This window comes from Copidosoma floridanum, unplaced genomic scaffold, assembly GCF_036245765.1.
Source record: "Copidosoma floridanum isolate Cflo_tuat_1 unplaced genomic scaffold, Cflo_Japanese_pri ptg000030l, whole genome shotgun sequence".
Classification (NCBI taxonomy): Eukaryota; Metazoa; Arthropoda; class Insecta; order Hymenoptera; family Encyrtidae; genus Copidosoma; species Copidosoma floridanum.
The window spans coordinates 17,843,450-17,863,931 of NW_028321907.1; the positions used below are offsets into that span (position 1 = coordinate 17,843,450).

Consider the following 20,482-nt stretch of genomic DNA (forward strand, 5'->3'; position numbering starts at 1 on the left):
CCTCCTTGGAAAACGATTTTTGTTATTGTTCGCTATACAAAATTTTTGTCCCACGTTCGCGATTATTCGTGCAAAAAAAGAAATAAAATTAATCATGTTTCTCCGACACAAGTACTAATTTGCAGATTTTGATGTTCTTATAGAAATAAAATTGTTTCCGTGTCTCATAATCAAAAAGTAACGACTAACCAAAATCTCAACCGTTTTTCCTTTCAGATTCAGAGGCTTGCCGAGTACGAAAAGTACATGGAAACCGACGCGCGAAATTTGGCGTCAGTTAATAGTGATGCAAAGTCGCACAAATCCCGGACATGGGGTCTCCTGCGAAAATCCGCCTCCTCTAGCCCCCGCGTCTTTGGTGTCAATCTGGCGCGGCTCGACGAGAACGGTCTGCCCAAGCCAGTCCTCGTCATGCTGCAGCAGCTCCTCGCCAAGGGTCCCTCCACCCAAGGCATCTTTCGCAAATCCGCCAATTTAAGGGTGGTCCGGGAGCTCAAGGACCAGATCGAGTCCTCGGGCAACAGTAGTTGCCTCGAAGACGCGTCCGTACTCGCAGTGGCTGCCCTACTCAAGGACTTCTTGAGATCACTGCCCGACCCCCTCCTTACCTCTCACCTCTTCTCCCTGTGGATGGCCAGCCTCAAGTCTCCGGACCCGCTCACGACGATCAAAAGGTACGACCCCTGATATTTTTACTTCAATGGAGCTACCTTATCATACATAACTATCCATTTGTTTAACGTTCGTTTGGTTTGTAGCATTTTGGACCGTCTGCCAAGGGCAAACTATACGCTGCTGTCGCACCTGATCCATGTGCTGCACCACATAGCCCGGCGCTCGAAGCACAACCTCATGTGCGCGAGTAACCTCGGCGTGTGCTGTGGGCCAAGTCTGCTCTGGTCCGAGAGTCCCTCGGTCAACCAGAGCCAGGCGATTCCTGCCCTCGTGGAGATGCTTATCCAGCACTGCGAGGTCCTGTTCGGTGAAAGGGTCGACCTGCTTTTCGGCGCCAAGCCAAGCGACAGCGGAGCCCAAGACAGCATCGACAGCCTACACTGTAAGCACCATACTTTTCTTGAGATCCGCCAAAGACTTTACACTATAAAAACTGGTTCAAATCATTTTTCCTCTCGTTTTACAGTAGCTGATGGAATTTCCCTGGACAATCTCTGTTTGACAGAACCTCCACGCAAAGATTGCTTATCCTTGTCCACGAATTCTGGGCTGGCGCTGTCGGACTGTGAGATCTTTGTCCCTGAATCGCCGATGGATTCCGCGGACTCGGCTGTCAAGCTTCAAGAGGCCGTAAAAAAAAACGCCGAGAACCCCAAGGAAGAGGTCCTGTACCGGTGGAGAATCATAAAATTCACGGACATTATAGTAGACTACAATAAGTCGGCACAGCAGGACGCCAGACTGCACGACTTTGGCAAAAAAGATATCGGCAGCGATAACAGTAGCAGTGGCAGTTGCATAATCGGTAACAATAAGGATAACAAGCACAAGCAAACATGGCCGGAAACGCCGCCACCCCTGCCTCCACGACGCCGGCACTCGAAACCCGTCCACCTTAACTTGTAGGGTAGGCGCGAACCGGCCACTGCTGCCATCTCAAACCCTATCGCAACTAGGCACTTGAGATTCGTCGTTGACGAAGAAAGTTACGTCTGGTTTCGGATGCGGCTGCACCCAGAGAAACGTATCGGAACGTTTTTTTCTTTTCTTGTGCTCTCGTTCATGGGACTTAACAGTTATGAATTGAGTTGAAATAAAGAAAGAGAAACAGTTACGAGTGCAAGAATAGTTATGATAAAAAGTGTACTTTTAGCCAATAATCAGGCTATTGAATATAGTTACTATCGAGTGCCTATAGTCGAACGAACAAACTCTCAGGCCAAGGGAGGTATTAATATAAAAAACTAAAAAAGATAGTTGATTTTTTTGTGGACTTACTTTGTTTTTGTACGTGCTTCTTTGACCGAGGGATATAGTCAGACATTTTTTATTAAGCTTTATTGTGACGAATGTGTTAAAGTAAACTAGCTTTTTCATGTGATTTTAATTTTAAGTTCATTGTTAATATTTAGAGTGTACAGCGTTTATATGAAAAAAATATAACTTGTATCATAGCATTGAAATCTTCAAGTGTTATTTAGTTTATAAGTAGATTGTATCATAGTCAACAGAATTTCTAAAAACTGTATAATTTATACATGTATTTGTACATATTGGGTATATCATTTACGTCGTTAAAGTTTGTAAATACAAATGTCATTTAACGAAAATTATTACTTAATTTTATTGTCGAATAAAATAACATTTCGTATTTCGTACATAAATAAACTAAGCTTTTTTTCCATCCTACACAAATTACCTGTATCGTACAATAATTTTATTGATAAGTTTTTCGATTCATCCTTGCTTTTATTCTGGGTATCTTTTTTCATTACAGCTAAATTTGGGTGTACGAAAAAATATGTTAAGAAATAAAAATTTTTCATGTGTTTTGGATTCTAAATTAAAGTAGTGTTTTGAACAGTAAAAAAGTTGCACTGGTTGAACAGAAATAATTTTTATCAATAAATTACAATGAAAAGAATGCACTTGAAATAAATAATTGAGATATTGAAAATATAATTTCTTTAGATATTAATTGGATTATAAATGTATTATAATATTGTTACATGTCTAAATAAAATGATTTTAGAAAAACAAAATGCAAAACTTATACGTCTTAACATATTTTTGGTATAATGAACTTTCTTTAGTATATTATTTGTAAAAGCCACATATTTACATTAAATTTTTTTTAAAAGGGTGACATTTACTAAAAAAAATATTCTTCTATGATTTCTGCACTTTAATATCATTAATTTTTGCTGTAGCAATGATTTTTTTCCATCACTCATTCGATTGGGCCGGGACAACGGTCCCTTAATCGGTTGAGCCGGGAAAATGGCAGTTAATCGATTAGGTATAGTGCCGATTACGGAAAATTGCTAACTCAAATCATTTCAAAAATTTGTTTGGACGTTAAGTAAGTAATCGGTTGGTCCCGGAAGCCACAGACGTATTGGGATTTCAAAAGGTCACGTGATTATCGCGGTGTATATTAGTCACTTGGGGGAAAAATAACACAGGCCTTGTAGGTGCAATTCTTTTTTCATTTTTTTTTACACGTTCAGCTATTGTAATACGATAAACGATAAAAGCCTTTCAATAACATATTTTTGAGGACATGTTTAATACCTTAGCTATTTTTTCCCAACTCAATTAGTCTTTTGCAGCTTTAAACTTTCCTTTGAAAGGGCGAAAACGCACATTTAACCTGTACAAAGTTCTCCCGTTCCCGACTATACAATATATAGGACAACAAGTGGGATTTTGTACAGGTTAAAAGTGCATTTTCGCACTTTCAAAGGAAAGTTTTAAGCTGCAAAAGACTAATTGAGTTGGGAAAAAATAGCTCAGGTATTGTCATCTCCTCAAAAATATGTTACGGAAAGGCTTTTATCGTATTACAATCGTTGAACGGGTAAAAGGAATAAAAATATAATTGCACCTACAAGGCCTGTGTTAATTTTCCCCCAAGTGACTATATACACCGCGAGAATCACGTGACCTTTTGGAATCCCAATACTTGATGGTGAATAGTTAAGAAATGATGATGCACTTATTGAACACTATAACATTATAAATTACACATAGTTATATTTTTTACAGTATAATCGCAGATACAATGACAATGGTCACGATTATCGTATGCTTTTTATAACGTGATAGTATTTGCTATGTTATCAATATAAAAAAAGGCGATATTGTTGGCAATAAAAGCAACATGTGGTGACGGTTTTTTTGCGACTACTGTATTGTAAAAGTGCACCAAAATTTAGACCAGCCGCTTTGCCAGAAAAATTTTTACAATAATCTTTCACATTAGCGAAGTTGCGGCAATTTTCAGATTCATCAAAAGGGGAAAAATGGAACACCTTTCCCCGCGCCGCTCATCCAACGCTAATCTTATCTAAAAATGCATTATCTATAAGCGTAAATGAGTACCATACATAAGATAGCGTTAGATAAGCAGCCTGGTAAAATAATTTTTTTCCATTTAACTAATCCAAAATTTGCCGCAATTCTGTGTAATGATTAATATTATTGAATATAACCATCTGGAATATTTGCGGCTGGTTTTTCTTTTATGTAAGGGAAGGGGTACATTTTAATGAAAGTCAATTTTTTAGTAGAAAATAAATTATAATCTGGTCGCAAATAATAAATTTTTCGCTAGAAAAACTATATTTTCTATCCATAGGTCTAGGCATCTAGGTTGCGGCTCGTTTATATATATATATATGTATACATATTGACCACTCATGGCACTACTTACATACCCACATAACTCTTTACCAGAAAGAAATACGAAAAAAATACTTTGGCTTCTTTCAAATCATGAAGTTTTTCGATTCTGGTGCAAATTGCAGCTGGTTTACATTTTTGATCACCCTCTGGCCTCAGCTCTTGGTCTATACACGAGCCCCCTTAAATAGACCAACCAAGAAACTTCTGAATTAGAAAGTTGTTGGAGAAGAAGGCGTTTTTGATATTTTATGTAATTTGACCTACTGATTACGATAAAAATAAATAAAAATTTTTTCGAGTGGTGGATCAATGTTAAAATCGCATTTGAAATTTTATTTCGCTCATATCTCAGTAACGGTAAGAACTATAGTAAAAATATAAATCACAGCGTATAAAGCGAAAAATTTTATATCGATTTGGTCTATTTGAATTATTTAGACAAGCACAAAATTTCGAGAAAAAAAATTGTAAAGAAGATTTTGTACTTAACTTGTAAGAGTAAGTGAGACAGAGAGAGCGACCGAGTCCCCTGCACCCAGCAGTGTCCCCCACTATTCCACCGACAGTAGCAGCGAAGGAGAGAGAGAACCAGAGATAATGTGAGTGTTTGTATGTTTGTAAGTGTGGCTGCTGCACACGTGCACACACGGCAACACGGCTTATCCAACGGTGAAGCACCGACTCACTCAATCCACTGAAATATCGTTTGAAGCTTCTTGTACTTATGCCTATACAGATTTTTCAGACGACCGGCTCACACGTTTTTAAAGTAGCCACAAAAAATTTATAATGGAAACTGTTTTTTCCTTTATATATGGATTTTTTTCACGATTTTGATAATTTTCTGTCGATTAAGCATAAGCTTAGTATGAAATTTTTTTAATGAAAATCCGTTTTTTTCATCATTTACTATTTTTATTGACTACATATTATTTTGAAAATTGTACATAAGATATAGTTTGAATGGACAAAAGTATCTCTTTATGAAATAAACTCATGAAAAATAACTGAAAATCATAATAATTTTAAACAGGTAAAACTGGAATATTTATATAGAATTATAAAAGATGCACAGCTTGATGTATTTCGGAATTTTGAATACTCTATGCTCAACATTATATAAAAATGCAACGATACAATAAATTATAACGCGTACAAGAACTATTATTTTGTTTTTCAAAAATCAAAACTTGAGATTTCAGCATGATCCAGTTTACTTTGTATTTATTTATTGAACCATTATAAATAAACAGTATTTTTTCCCTTGCACTGCCCTGTAAATAATCTCTGCTCGTCGTTGGCTGGCTGCACGGGTGCGATTTTGAAACCGGCAAGACTCGATGCTTTTAAATATCCTGTAGAGAAAAAAAGATTTTTACTCGTCCGTATTATTTTGTAGAATTGTAAATTTTCGGTTAAGAAAATGGAAAAACGTTTCAACGAATGCTAAAATATTAATTATTTATACACAAGCGTACTTGCTAATAAACTACAATTCTTAATTATTCCTAAAGACAAAGAGTAGAAACTAGATCATAAAAGAAAAGTCACTATGTGCATAATGGTGTAATGCAGTATAGTACTGTAGTCTACGTTCTTCATGTAATTTTACAGTCGTTTTTCCTTCCCAATTTTTCCAATCATTTTTACCTCTAGCTTTACTCTCTTCAATAAAAGTATTTATCTGTCTTTGTTTAATCTCTACTATATTTTGTAAATAAAACAGTTCCTGATGGCATATGGTACATATTTCTATTTCCTCTGGAATATCATCCATAATCTACAACGTATATTATAAAAATATGACTCACGGCTGTCAAAAACGACATATGGTTCATTGTACGAAAAACAGCTTGTTCCAATTAGTGGAATGGACAAAGACTATAACGCAATATTAATTTTTTTAATACTTTTAGTAATTTATAATTTTACAGCTATAATTATTATATTTCTAACAAGTGGATAAATTTATGCAAAAACTTCTGAGTATGAGTCGTGCCTAATAATAAAAGTTGTTTTTTCGGTATCGTTTATAACAAAAAAAAAAAAAAAAAATTTTTTATAACCACGGAGAAAAATTATTCAATGGTCGTGTAATGTAATGGGTGTTGTTATAGGCTCCGAAAAAAATAGGGAAAATCGAAAAAAATTTCTGCACAAATGTTAAATTTGTAAAACTTTAGTCCCGCTCGTTAAAAATTATCCAAGTCTTGGATACAATTTTTTCTAGGTTTTCTAAATTTCATAAAAATGTTTCTTACGTTAATGAATTTTAGATTTCAAGCCATAAAGAAATGACAAATCCATATTTTCATCCTAGGTGTCATGGAAACTCAAAATTTCCGAGTAAGATACAAGCCCGTACTGTTAGTTATCCCCTTTTCTGTATTTAGAAAGTCAAACAGTAGCTTTTCATAATCTAATATTTGTTGTAATTACTTTATATAATGTTGACAATTTTTTTAAATCAAATCACAAGTAATGGCGGTACAATTTAGTAGACCAAGGAAAATTAAGTTTTTCGAAAAATGAGCCATACATGTTGAATCATAATCAGTCAAGTATATATGCTTACAAATACTTTCTTATTATGCTTGAACGAAATATTTTTCAGGCTGGTCACAAGAAGGTATCGTATTTTATCTTTCGATATCACCCAAATCAGATATTTCAACGCGGTAGAATCTTAGACAGCAATCGTAGGCACAATGTATTTGCGGCATGTCTAAATTGTGTAAACGAAGAATTAAACGTTGACTTAAATGATCAAAAAATTGGTTACGTAACCGATAATGCATGTTTAAAACAAACATTTTACGAACACTATCTTTTATAATTGGATTTAAAGTTATTTACACATATGAATTGACTTACGACAGTAACAGTTTTTCAGCCTTTAAGATCAACCGACCTCCTTGCATCAACCCGTCGAAAAAGTTAGCGTGTGAAATTCTCTCCAACAAAGCCGAAAAAAATGCGCTTAGTGCAAATCGTTTAGTGCAATACAATACACATAAATCCTGGCCAGGTCATTTTTTGCAACAGTTTTATCAGCGCATTTTTTTCGGCTTTGTTGGAGAGAATTTCACACGCTAACTTTTTCGACGGGTTGATGCAAGGAGGTCGGTTGATCTTAAAGGCTGAAAAACTGTTACTGTCGTAAGTCAATTCATATGTGTAAATAACTTTAAATCCAATTATAAAAGATAGTGTTCGTAAAATGTTTGTTTTAAACATGCATTATCGGTTACGTAACCAATTTTTTGATCATTTAAGTCAACGTTTAATTCTTCGTTTACACAATTTAGACATGCCGCAAATACATTGTGCCTACGATTGCTGTCTAAGATTCTACCGCGTTGAAATATCTGATTTGGGTGATATCGAAAGATAAAATACGATACCTTCTTGTGACCAGCCTGAAAAATATTTCGTTCAAGCATAATAAGAAAGTATTTGTAAGCATATATACTTGACTGATTATGATTCAACATGTATGGCTCATTTTTCGAAAAACTTAATTTTCCTTGGTCTACTAAATTGTACCGCCATTACTTGTGATTTGATTTAAAAAAATTGTCAACATTATATAAAGTAATTACAACAAATATTAGATTATGAAAAGCTACTGTTTGACTTTCTAAATACAGAAAAGGGGATAACTAACAGTACGGGCTTGTATCTTACTCGGAAATTTTGAGTTTCCATGACACCTAGGATGAAAATATGGATTTGTCATTTCTTTATGGCTTGAAATCTAAAATTCATTAACGTAAGAAACATTTTTATGAAATTTAGAAAACCTAGAAAAAATTGTATCCAAGACTTGGATAATTTTTAACGAGCGGGACTAAAGTTTTACAAATTTAACATTTGTGCAGAAATTTTTTTCGATTTTCCCTATTTTTTTCGGAGCCTATAACAACACCCATTACATTACACGACCATTGAATAATTTTTCTCCGTGGTTATAAAAAATTTTTTTTTTTTTTTTTTGTTATAAACGATACCGAAAAAACAACTTTTATTATTAGGCACGACTCATACTCAGAAGTTTTTGCATAAATTTATCCACTTGTTAGAAATATAATAATTATAGCTGTAAAATTATAAATTACTAAAAGTATTAAAAAAATTAATATTGCGTTATAGTCTTTGTCCATTCCACTAATTGGAACAAGCTGTTTTTCGTACAATGAACCATATGTCGTTTTTGACAGCCGTGAGTCATATTTTTATAATATACGTTGTAGATTATGGATGATATTCCAGAGGAAATAGAAATATGTACCATATGCCATCAGGAACTGTTTTATTTACAAAATATAGTAGAGATTAAACAAAGACAGATAAATACTTTTATTGAAGAGAGTAAAGCTAGAGGTAAAAATGATTGGAAAAATTGGGAAGGAAAAACGACTGTAAAATTACATGAAGAACGTAGACTACAGTACTATACTGCATTACACCATTATGCACATAGTGACTTTTCTTTTATGATCTAGTTTCTACTCTTTGTCTTTAGGAATAATTAAGAATTGTAGTTTATTAGCAAGTACGCTTGTGTATAAATAATTAATATTTTAGCATTCGTTGAAACGTTTTTCCATTTTCTTAACCGAAAATTTACAATTCTACAAAATAATACGGACGAGTAAAAATCTTTTTTTCTCTACAGGATATTTAAAAGCATCGAGTCTTGCCGGTTTCAAAATCGCACCCGTGCAGCCAGCCAACGACGAGCAGAGATTATTTACAGGGCAGTGCAAGGGAAAAAATACTGTTTATTTATAATGGTTCAATAAATAAATACAAAGTAAACTGGATCATGCTGAAATCTCAAGTTTTGATTTTTGAAAAACAAAATAATAGTTCTTGTACGCGTTATAATTTATTGTATCGTTGCATTTTTATATAATGTTGAGCATAGAGTATTCAAAATTCCGAAATACATCAAGCTGTGCATCTTTTATAATTCTATATAAATATTCCAGTTTTACCTGTTTAAAATTATTATGATTTTCAGTTATTTTTCATGAGTTTATTTCATAAAGAGATACTTTTGTCCATTCAAACTATATCTTATGTACAATTTTCAAAATAATATGTAGTCAATAAAAATAGTAAATGATGAAAAAAACGGATTTTCATTAAAAAAATTTCATACTAAGCTTATGCTTAATCGACAGAAAATTATCAAAATCGTGAAAAAAATCCATATATAAAGGAAAAAACAGTTTCCATTATAAATTTTTTGTGGCTACTTTAAAAACGTGTGAGCCGGTCGTCTGAAAAATCTGTATAGGCATAAGTACAAGAAGCTTCAAACGATATTTCAGTGGATTGAGTGAGTCGGTGCTTCACCGTTGGATAAGCCGTGTTGCCGTGTGTGCACGTGTGCAGCAGCCACACTTACAAACATACAAACACTCACATTATCTCTGGTTCTCTCTCTCCTTCGCTGCTACTGTCGGTGGAATAGTGGGGGACACTGCTGGGTGCAGGGGACTCGGTCGCTCTCTCTGTCTCACTTACTCTTACAAGTTAAGTACAAAATCTTCTTTACAATTTTTTTTCTCGAAATTTTGTGCTTGTCTAAATAATTCAAATAGACCAAATCGATATAAAATTTTTCGCTTTATACGCTGTGATTTATATTTTTACTATAGTTCTTACCGTTACTGAGATATGAGCGAAATAAAATTTCAAATGCGATTTTAACATTGATCCACCACTCGAAAAAATTTTTATTTATTTTTATCGTAATCAGTAGGTCAAATTACATAAAATATCAAAAACGCCTTCTTCTCCAACAACTTTCTAATTCAGAAGTTTCTCGGTTGGTCTATAAAGAGTGAGAAAGAAATTTGTCCGGCGGCCGGGATGATGCTGCAGCTCATGAAGGGATGAAGGTATGAAATAACACACTGCATCGTCGTATTCCATCGGTATACTCGAGGTATAGTCTATTGAATCTCGTCGAGTCACGTTTCAAGTGGAGAAAAAAATAAGCGCTAATCAGTCGGTATTCTTAGTAGTGTGAAAAAATACTTAGAAGAGCAACGGAGACAATGGAATCAATGGCGCGCCTCGAAAGTTAAAAGGTTGAAAGTCACAAGAGTACGTTAGTATGCTTAGTGTATACAGGTAGTCATGTTTTCTTCTCTTGTTTTTAATAGGAAGCTAGGAAGTACTAAGTGCCGATACAGAGTATAGCTCGATCAAGGACACATACAAGTACCTACGCGATTAAATACGCATGCATATAGTTTAGTTAGTTCTGTATTTATTTGTTGAAAAAAAACAAATTACGGACGTGCTTGTGTTTCACAACACGCAAAGGACGAAGTACACACGTTGCAGGCAAACGTTGCACGAGAAAATTTTCGAGAATCGCCCTTGACAACAGCCTTTGTCCAATTTTTTTAGTTACGGAGACTTTTCTAAAGAATATTAGTGTGCTGTTGTTTATAACGTAAGTGTAGAAAGAAATATTTGTTGTACCCATCGGCAATCGATATTAGGCGACCATTTTTTGATATATCTATTTCGGTAAATTTTAGGTAGATGGTCAATTTCGCTGTTTAATCATGAGTTACGAATCTTCTCAAAAAGCCGTAAGTACCAAAAGTAACTTCTACTAGTTGTATAGTTAATTCGCTGTGCATCGTATTTTATTGTAAAAAGAGAACATTGAAACTGTTCCTCATGGTAAAATTTTTTTAAGCGATATGAGGCCTTCATCAATGAAGCCTCGAAGGCATTTCTGGCCAAAGAGTATTCTACTGCCCTACAAAGCTACAATCAAGCTCTTACGATGGCTACAGAAATGCAATACAGTGCAAAGATCAAATGTGTACTTAAGTACATGGTTGCCAGTTGCTTGGTGGAAGCAAGTGATTTGGACAGCTTGGCAGAAGCAGTGATGATCTTGCAGACAATAGACGTAGTTGCTAAGAAGAAATTTCCTGGTCTTTTCTTAGTTTTAGCTCAAGCTCACTGTAAATTATACAGGTAAAATGATTACTTTACCAAGTGTTTGGCATGATTGCACAGCACTACAATAATTCATGTAGCTTAAGAAATTACAGTCTCCTTCAAAACTACTTTAATATTCATCGGTTTTTTTTTTTTTTTTTTTTTTTTTTTTTTATTGTAACATGATATTTTTATTAGATTCAAAGAAGCATTCAATGCGATTTCCGAAGGAGAATCAATCATAAAAGGCATGTGCACTTCTTTATTGGAAGGGCTATATATACCTGGTACAAACATTCTCATTAATCAAGACATCGAATCTGTAAGGACATAACTTAATTGCCGTTAATAAGTACGTCTTTCATATTTAGCTAGAAATTAATGTAATTTTTTTTCGTTATTGGTTCCTAGGAGTTATGGAAAAAGACTAAGGCAAAATGTTCATCTTATGAACCTGATGCAATTTGTTTTTTAAGTGAATGCAGGAACATCACTAAACCTTACATCACTGCAAACGAAAGTATTTATTTGCGGTAAGTACGCTATGCATCAGATTGCATTATTTTCTGTAATTTTTTCGAGTCATGTGAATAATTCTTCATTGCAAATCTCAACAGTGATCCAGCATTTAATGGAATGGTTATAGTGAAGTGTAATGCTAAGAGGTCATGTACTTTGAAATTTCACCAACATTGTTGGAAATTTCAGAAAGATCAACTCTTTCCATACAAAACAATTCGTGATGAAGTAAGTGTTACTAAGGCGTACTATTTGACTTCATTTTTATTTAATTGATATTTATATTTGAAACAGGAATTCATAAATTATAAGTGTTTTACGAAAAATTGCATGAACGGGAAAAAACCTAGTACACTAGTTTATATTGAAATAGTTGCGGCAAATGGTACGTCAAAAATACACATGGAATCGGCTGTAACCAAAAAACCTTGTGTAACTACAGAGAAAGCATCAGAAAGAGATTTTGACAAGGTTTGTAAAATAAAATTTTCGGCCTTAAAAAATTTAATGTTCATGATTTGAAGGATCGTTATTAACAATTAATTCTACGACAGACACAATTAGAAAGTAAATTTGAACAACGCAGAAGACTGGAACTAGAGAAGTCTATGAATTATGAGCCTGAAGTAAATACATAACAATTTTCAATTAGTTTTACTTTTTTCAAAAGAACATTCTCATGTATCATATTTAATGTTTTACATACTTTAGCATTTTGAAAAATATGATTCAATAGTAATTCTAAATGATGAATGTGGGGGAAAATTAAATTTTTCTTTTGACGATCCAGACACTGCTAAACATAAAGAATTTTTGGTCTCGTACGTATTAATTGATTTGGAAAAGAAATTAAGTTTTTTACCAATACGTTAATTGGAAAAAATTTTCAGAATGTTCGTGGATTATATAGGAAACAATTTGGTGAGAGTTTGCGATTTGTACGCTAAATTTAATGAGTGCAAAGAATTCACCAAAGTTCCTGATTTGGGTATGAAAACAGCTCCCAATTCTCGTAACACTACTCCATCATTTATCTTAATAGTATACTTTTTTTGTACTTTGCTTTGCTTTTAGATATCTTGAATTTTTTACTGTCAACTGGAAAAGTAAAAATGTTGGATCAAACAGCTCAAATAGCTGTATCTCAAGATGAAGAAGTGTTTGGTGAAATGAAAGATGTGTACGACAACTTGATGGATGATTTGGACGATTGTGATTTAAAAAATGTAAACAAGGTAAAATAATATAGCAATAATGTCGATAAACTATCCCAATACAATGATCGATAGTCTTAAAATCTTAGTTCTTAACGAAATAAATTTAGACAACCATTCAATTCAGTTACAGGATAGTAAGTTGAGTGAATATTCACATAAAAATTATGCCAGTGAAAATCTCGGTGGTGATGCACCACCGTCGCAAAAAATTTCAGATAAAAAAACGGATGTTTTCCCTCGAGAACCTGTTGAAAAAGCTGCTCCAAAAAGTGACGATTCCAAAACAAAATTAATGGAAATTATAGAACTTAAGACGTATATACATCAAATGGAGATGGATAAGATAAAGTTGATAGATCAAAAGGAAAACTTGGAGGAAGAATTGGTCGCCCAGAATACCAATTTAGAGCTGTTAAAAAGTCAGTTAGCGGATAACAGTCTAAAGTGGGCAACAATTCAAGAGAAAATTGATAGCTTTAAGCAATCCAAAGAAATTATAAGAAAAGAGAACGTTTCCTTAAAAAAAGAAATCATTGATTTGATGCAAGTAAAAAAAGAGTTAGAACAGAAATTGTTGGAAAGTGAAAATTCAGAGTTACGCCGCAAAGAAATGTTAGCAAGTTTTCAAAAAGATATCGAGATGATAGAAGATAAAATTAACGCAGATTGGGTGATTAAATCTGAAAACATGATGAGGTAATTGTCAAACTTAAATTGGTATAATCAATAAACCATTGTAAAAACCTTAAATATTTTTTACAGGAATGCTTTGGAAAAAGAAGTAGAAACAAGGGTAGCATTGTTGAACGATTGCCTCAACAACAAATACTCAAACTATACTCAAACCATACAAGAGTAAGAAAACTATTATATAAATATACTATTTAGACCGTGAATAGATAATGAATTTTCACCATTTTTAGACGCATTGATTTTTGCAATAACATACTCGACGTAATTGGCAAAATTAATGGTTGGATGGCTCAAACTTTGGACTGGAAACAATTTTTGGATAGTTCCGAGTGGCTGCTCAAGTTGTCTTGTTATTCAAAAGCTCTGATTGACTTGAAGGTAAGCTTGAACACTTTTATCATCAAATGTGTAAGCCAACTCTTCGCTCAAAAACCATACTTTATTTTGCGTAGGACGAGTATGAAGCCTTGGCGAACAAATTAAACAGCGAAGACTCGAAGGAAAAATATGAAATGCGTGAAATCAGTTTAAATTACCCCGATATACCACAACTACTTCACGAGACTGCTGGTGAATACGCACTTAAAGCTTTAAACGCATTGCACGATCGTCATCGCATGGTTCTACAAAATATTCAGCAAGCCTCTAATCAAGTCAAACCAGTGGCTTTTCCATCCCAGCCTATATATCCTACCAACTATCCGCAAATTGGTGCACCACCTCCTGGTCTAATCCGCCCTCCTACAACGGCGGGTTTTAACACATTTTCTCACGTCAATCAACCAATGGTTATTCCGTTTAATCAATATAACCAGATACAGGATATACAGAAGCAGATGCAGATACAATTACAGAAGCAAGTGCAACAACAAGTTCAACAACAGCTACAGAATTGGCAACTGGAGTTTCAAGAAATGAAGGAGGAAATGAAGAAGCTTGAAATGGAAAACAAAGGTTCGTCTAGCAATTCCACGCCTTGAACAGTTTCAAAAAAAAATTCTAGTAGGAGTGTAGTTATTGTTTCAGCATAGCGTCATGAGTACTGTGAAAATTTGTACTTAACTATTTTTGTGTTTTTATTTATTGGTATGGCATATCTTGTGTTTCTCATATGAGATTTACCAGATAATTTACATAGCAATTAATAGTTTTTTTTTTTTTTTTTTCTTAACAAAGTACAGTCATCTCAGATTTTTCTTAATTAAAAAATAATTACTTGTCAACGAAATTGATTAAATATTACTTATCAAAGTATCATTTTGCAGCCCTCATACTTAATTATAAATTTTATAACTGACTCAAGTCGCTAATTCATGTATTTCTTCAGTGCCTTATTATTTTGCACACAACTTGACATGTATTGGAGAAAATCCTGTTTTTTTTGCAAATAAATAAATAAATAAGAATAAATGAATTAGTTTCAGTTACATACCCAGAAAGTATTGCAAGTGATGTGTCTTTAACCACTGAGGCACAAAATAGTTCATTGCAAATAACTCTTATTGAATCAGAATCAACTGAGCATGCCACAAAACCGACGGATGATGTTCATTGTTTCATAGAGCACAATGGCAGCAAAATACCGTATGCTACTGAGAGCATGTTAGGTGATACTGATCGTTCCGATATTGAAGAAGCCGTTGAGGAAGAAACGAAACACAAGTTTTCTCAGATATGGGGAAGAGAAGCAAAAAATTTACATGATTCGGAAAAAAAAGGAGCAATGTCTTTCCTAAAGCCTTTCGATCTGCAGCAGCAACAAAAGCAATCACAGTCTTTTAAAAAACCTAGCAGCAACTTTAATCAATACCAACAACAATTAACTCCTCCCGTAAAATCTGGTAATAATTTGTATTCCGCGGAAAATAAGCAAAAACAACATATAACTTCGCTAACACAAATTAATAACACGTGTTGGCTTAAGCCACAAAAAGTGCCTTTTCAACAATCTAGTAACGATTTAGTTCCCTTAGAAAACCAACAAAAGCTTCTGTCTTTAAAAAAATCTAGTGATGATTTAAATTACAAGGGACACCGACAAATGCAACAACCGATGCCTTCGCAAGAACATATCAATGAATTTAGTCATAAAAGCAACCAACAAAAACGATCACTAATACCTAGTGATAATTTAGATGACTGGGAAGATCAATTAGAAATATTAAATGGACGTAAGCTTGTTGAAGTTTACAACAGTAATCAGAATGAAGATGAAAATATTCATCAAAACCAACAACATTCTAATAGTTCCGTCAAAAGTGTGGTCACCATTTCTGCCAAAGATGAAAAAGAGTTTGAAGAAAATTTGGTAATGAAGTACCTACTGTGAGTATTTACAAAAATGATCAGACTGATTGATTTAATACATTCGAAACATTACTTAATAACAATTTCAATATTAAAGGCAGGACAGTGAGGATCAACCACGACAAAAAAGACCAAACCTTGACTCGTTAGTTAAAAGATTAAGGGCGAAATATCCGGGAACGGTTGAGTAAGTTGGGTTCGGTAATTTGTAAAATTAAATAATTTATTGATTATCTTATTTAAAAATATAATTTTAAGGTCCGATATAATTTTTATTATTTCGGAAGTACGTAAAAGACACAACAACACACTACAAGGTTTGACTGTTGGTCAAATCGTTGATGAAGCTGAAGAATTTTTTGCAAATAATCAACACATACGTATGTTTTTTATTTTCATAATGTTTTACATAGTAACTGAATCCTTAAAAAATTTTTTTTCGCGATTTTAGAAAGTATTTACTCACTACGACATAATTTTTCACTTTTCTTTCATCCGTAAATTCTTAAGCATTTACATATTAAGCAAAATGTATATTCTATAGTTGTACGATCCTTTGGGATTTTATATAACTCTCATAGTAAATAAAAATTATTATTTCGAAAATCAGGTAGTTTGTAATTAAATTTACCTCAATAATTTTATGTTAATTTAGATTTGATACTATATTTTCCGAATGACACGTCCGAAACTCTTGCCAAGTTGCCAGGTTCCTACAATTTTATTACCAATTATCAACATTTAAATTTTTCACACTTTACAATTTTCTTTTTATTTTAGGTCTACAGCGTGTTCATAGAGACTCGGGGTCTTCAACATCTTGTAAGTTGAGAGTTTTTTTGAAAATAAATTTGTTTGTTACTTGAAACATTTCTATGGTCATAGATTCCAACGTCAATAAGGGCCCAAGTATCGTACGACCTTCCTTAAATTCTCCAAAAAAAACTTGGAATACTCTACCAACTGAAGAAATAAAATGGGCTGGTAGTTTAGACCTAGAGTGTTCGATTTGCACGAATCAAGTAAAAAGAAGCAACTGCTATACATTGGACTGCCGACATTCTTTTCATTATCACGTGAGTTTTTATGCTTAAAATAACTCTGATAATGATCAAAAGTACTAATTTTTTTTTTTTTTTTCCATTGTAGTGTGCCAAATCCTGGTTTAAAACCCAACGCACATGCCCCAATTGTCGAGCACCTGTAACCGAAGCTGACGAATTTCCACCTCTTCCAGCTTAACTACTTCAGTAATTTATGGTTATTTTTCATTTAATTCAAAAAATTTAAGTTAGTTTAATAGTAGTATTTTTATATCTTAAATGCAAGTCGATGTCATATTTTATTGTTCAGCTTAAAAATGTAAATTTAATGCTTGTTCACTTTCATATTTATACTAATAATAATAATGAATGAAGTAAAAAGTCTGTGAAAAAATAATTAATATTTATTTGTGTTCAAGAACTTTTATTACACTTAAAATAAAAAAGTAACACAGCCCAATAAAGTTATTCCCACCAAAAACTTATTGAAAAACTTGGTGAAAGTCCCGTGACATGATGCCACCACTTTGGGGGAATGAATAGCATATCACCAGGTTTCAAATAGCACATGTAACCTGTAGCTTTCTGGAAATTAGGATAATTTTCGAAGTCTGGATTGTATGGATCGATTCTAGCTGTATTGCATAATAAACGAGTTTCATATGGGTATACATTTTTGCTATCGTCTGGGCTGTACAACACTATCCTCTTGTATCCAAAAACCTGTTGGCAAAGCGCAATGCAAATTCATTTAATTATAATTAAATCATGCTTGTCCTAAATTTACACTTAAGGTTCAACTTATTACTTGACATAGTAAGTTATTTTTTGGGTCGTAATGTAATGGCGATACAGTTCCCTGTGGTCCGAACCAAGCATTTATATCCGGTGAATCATCACTTTCTTCTTTGTCTGAAAAACTACAATAATCCGGCACAAAAAAATCATTTTTTAACTCTGGAATCTAAAAGATAAAAAGTGTCATTTCGTAGATAACGGTAACATCAAGAATTTTGAAGAAAAAATTCCTACCTGATCAAAAAGTTGGTGTTGAGCTAAATAACCGACTTTATCATTTTTTTGTGTTACGTGATTTTTCAGAAAATCAGAGAACATAATTAATTTTTGCGCCCAATCGTCCTCAGTGTAACGAGATCCAATTTCAATTGGTACTGTTCGAGTACCTGCTACTCTTTGAAGATAATCAGTATCTTTCCACAGCTCTAAGGATGGCCAATATGAAATGCAACCTAATAGAAGATTTTTTTAACTTGTTTGTGAAATATTCGTAAACACTTATGAATTTCACCTTCTAATAGAGCGGGAACCTTAGGTCGGAAAATGTCGCAGTAAAAGGTTTCCATTGAAGGCTTGGTAAGGTGAACAATCGATGAAAAACCAGTAAAAAGTGTGGTGCATAAACTTTCTTTGTCGATTTTGATTTCATGTAAATTTTCATTTGTCTTGCATACGTCTGAAATTAATAATCCTTAAAGTGTTGTATTCTATTGTAAACGAATGTTTTAATTTCACACATACCAGAATAATGTTTATTTAATTCTGAAGCAATTTGGGTCAATAGATTTGGTGATTTGGGCAAAGGAGCTCCTAGAAGAATTCCCTTATCGATTTGTTGAATAATTTCCTTGATTTGTCCAACTGTTAAGGCATGATCATTCTCTGTGTTTATTGTTAATCCCAACAGTATTGACTTCAAAAACAAAAAATAATGTACATGTATTTCATTGAAAAATCAGTTGACTTTCAAAAGTATTACTTTAAAAACACTGCAAAGGGAATAGCAATATCTATAATTAACCGGAACGTCTTTCCAGTAACCAGAGTTAAGCATTTCCCAAATTCTATCAAGACAAGCTTCCGCTGTTAATAAGTCATTATCTACCCATTCCAAAGTACTTTTGGATTTTTTAGCTGGGATTTCTTCTCTTTAAAAATATAAAATTATTTAGTAATGTAGTAAACATTTTTTTATCAATTAAATGAATAACACTCACGCATTATTTTCATAAAACTTGTTAAGTCGTAAAAATATTTTGTTCAAATGTAACTTTAACTCATCAGGTGACTGTTCATTTAAATCTTCATGAAGGTGATTCCACCGAATTATTTTGGAAATAATATGAGCCATTGTCAGCTACTATAAGTAGTACAAACTGGTGGAAAGAGAATCTTTGTTTGTTTTTCCTTTGAGGAAAATATAAATCTTACGTTAATTTACAAATATACTCCTGGAGTACTTGGCACCATTCAAGTATGGCCACTGGACAATAGTGTGATGTGCTAAAAAGTACAAAATTTTTCCTGACAGTGAAAAAGTCTTGACTCTGCAAAAACTTTCAACAAAAACAATTTTTGTATTCGTAAGGAAAAGAGAATTAAAAAAAAAAGCAACCAAACACGGAGGAATACACGTTCCAGGACCGTTGCAGAGTAGTAAATCTGGCTTTTCACTCCAAATCAGGGGAAAAGATTGCATAACAGAGGAAGCAGTTGTCAAAATAGATGTCAAATATGATTGACCAACTTCTCTACTTCTTGATATGTCAATGAGTTTGTAGTCTTTTGTATTAGTCTCTACTTGCTTGACTTTATTCTCACTAATTTCGTCACTCTTAGCTTTAAGGTATATTCTTGGCTTATACTTTTTTCCATTCAACTGTTCAACAATGCGCAAAATTTCAGTCGTATGCCCACCAGAACCAAGTACAATAAGTGTCTTTGCTGGTTTTGTTCTCTTTAAATGATCTGGCCTCTTACCGTTCTTGAAAATAATCGTATGAAAAGCTCTCACAATAAAAACAATGGCAACTGGAAACACAAGTACACATACTAATGGTAAGACCATGACTTGATCATTAAAATTTTATACCTGCAAAGAAAGATTTTGTAATATACCATGTGCCTTCAGGTGTATTTTGATAAATTAAAAACGTTATATGCGCACTGTACTTAATTATGAATGTAAGTAATGACTAAAATATCTTTGGCGATTTCCACTTCTGTTTACGTTTAGAAACATGAGACATGAGCAATCATAGTAAAAAACGATTTGGTCTCTCAAACGATTAAACGAATTCTGAAAAAAAAGGATACATACCACCTACATTACCTACTGAGAAATTCTCTCCAGCACAGCAGAATTAAAAAGAAAAAGACAGAAAATAAAGGCAAAATTCACGCGCTCTTCACTGAATTTATTTAAAACAATTTTTAAAATACATCCAACGATCTAACGCCATCCTTTGAAGCTGACGTAGCTATGGCTATATAAAGCCAGCTATAAATCTCTAATAGTGAAAATATGAGAAATAAAAGTATTGTGTCTAAAGTATTTAGAGATGA

General features: G+C 33.4%; 3 protein-coding genes across 3 annotated transcripts; 1 reads left to right on the forward strand and 2 right to left on the reverse strand.

Annotated features, from left to right (window-relative positions):
• The first annotated feature begins 10,276 nt into the window (after positions 1 to 10,276).
• On the forward strand, positions 10,277 to 17,510 carry LOC106639518 (uncharacterized). The gene is made up of 23 exons (XM_014353166.2): positions 10,277 to 10,466; positions 10,542 to 10,837; positions 10,926 to 10,979; positions 11,090 to 11,376; positions 11,539 to 11,662; positions 11,752 to 11,873; positions 11,958 to 12,087; positions 12,154 to 12,330; positions 12,414 to 12,485; positions 12,571 to 12,680; positions 12,750 to 12,847; positions 12,934 to 13,094; positions 13,201 to 13,772; positions 13,839 to 13,931; positions 14,000 to 14,147; positions 14,222 to 14,723; positions 15,188 to 16,094; positions 16,174 to 16,263; positions 16,335 to 16,456; positions 16,732 to 16,785; positions 16,857 to 16,898; positions 16,962 to 17,152; positions 17,226 to 17,510. The coding sequence occupies exons 3-23, from the start codon at positions 10,953 to 10,955 to the stop codon at positions 17,316 to 17,318; spliced, it is 4,122 nt and encodes a 1,373-aa protein (XP_014208652.2). The 5' UTR covers positions 10,277 to 10,466; positions 10,542 to 10,837; positions 10,926 to 10,952; the 3' UTR covers positions 17,319 to 17,510.
• LOC106639523 (Jumonji domain containing 5) lies at positions 17,504 to 19,361 on the reverse strand. The gene is made up of 7 exons (XM_014353174.2): positions 19,135 to 19,361; positions 18,897 to 19,065; positions 18,659 to 18,830; positions 18,429 to 18,593; positions 18,152 to 18,369; positions 17,928 to 18,083; positions 17,504 to 17,842 (listed from the first exon to the last, which is right to left on the reverse strand). Exons 1-7 carry the CDS (start codon positions 19,266 to 19,268, stop codon positions 17,585 to 17,587), a joined length of 1,272 nt encoding a protein of 423 aa, XP_014208660.2. The 5' UTR covers positions 19,269 to 19,361; the 3' UTR covers positions 17,504 to 17,584.
• Positions 19,350 to 20,000, reverse strand: Alg14 (ALG14, UDP-N-acetylglucosaminyltransferase subunit). Its single transcript, XM_014353175.2, has one exon. It carries the CDS (start codon positions 19,983 to 19,985, stop codon positions 19,350 to 19,352), a length of 636 nt encoding a protein of 211 aa, XP_014208661.1. The 5' UTR covers positions 19,986 to 20,000.
• Positions 20,001 to 20,482: the final 482 nt, after the last annotated feature.

Bases quoted from the DNA above. Each gene is read 5' to 3' on its own strand.
- Alg14 (XM_014353175.2), bottom strand. From the start codon at position 19,985: ATGGTCTTACCATTAGTATGTGTACTTGTGTTTCCAGTTGCCATTGTT.
- LOC106639523 (XM_014353174.2), bottom strand. From the start codon at position 19,268: ATGGCTCATATTATTTCCAAAATAATTCGGTGGAATCACCTTCATGAA. The intron at 18,831-18,896 runs GTAATACTTTTG...TTGTTTTTGAAG, and splicing joins CCCTTTGCAGTGTTTTTAAA to TCAATACTGTTGGGATTAAC. The intron at 18,084-18,151 runs GTAGGAATTTTT...TTTATCTTTTAG, and splicing joins AACACCAACTTTTTGATCAG to ATTCCAGAGTTAAAAAATGA.
- LOC106639518 (XM_014353166.2), top strand. From the start codon at position 10,953: ATGAGTTACGAATCTTCTCAAAAAGCC. The intron at 12,848-12,933 runs GTATGAAAACAG...CTTTGCTTTTAG, and splicing joins CACCAAAGTTCCTGATTTGG to ATATCTTGAATTTTTTACTG. The intron at 14,148-14,221 runs GTAAGCTTGAAC...TATTTTGCGTAG, and splicing joins AAGCTCTGATTGACTTGAAG to GACGAGTATGAAGCCTTGGC.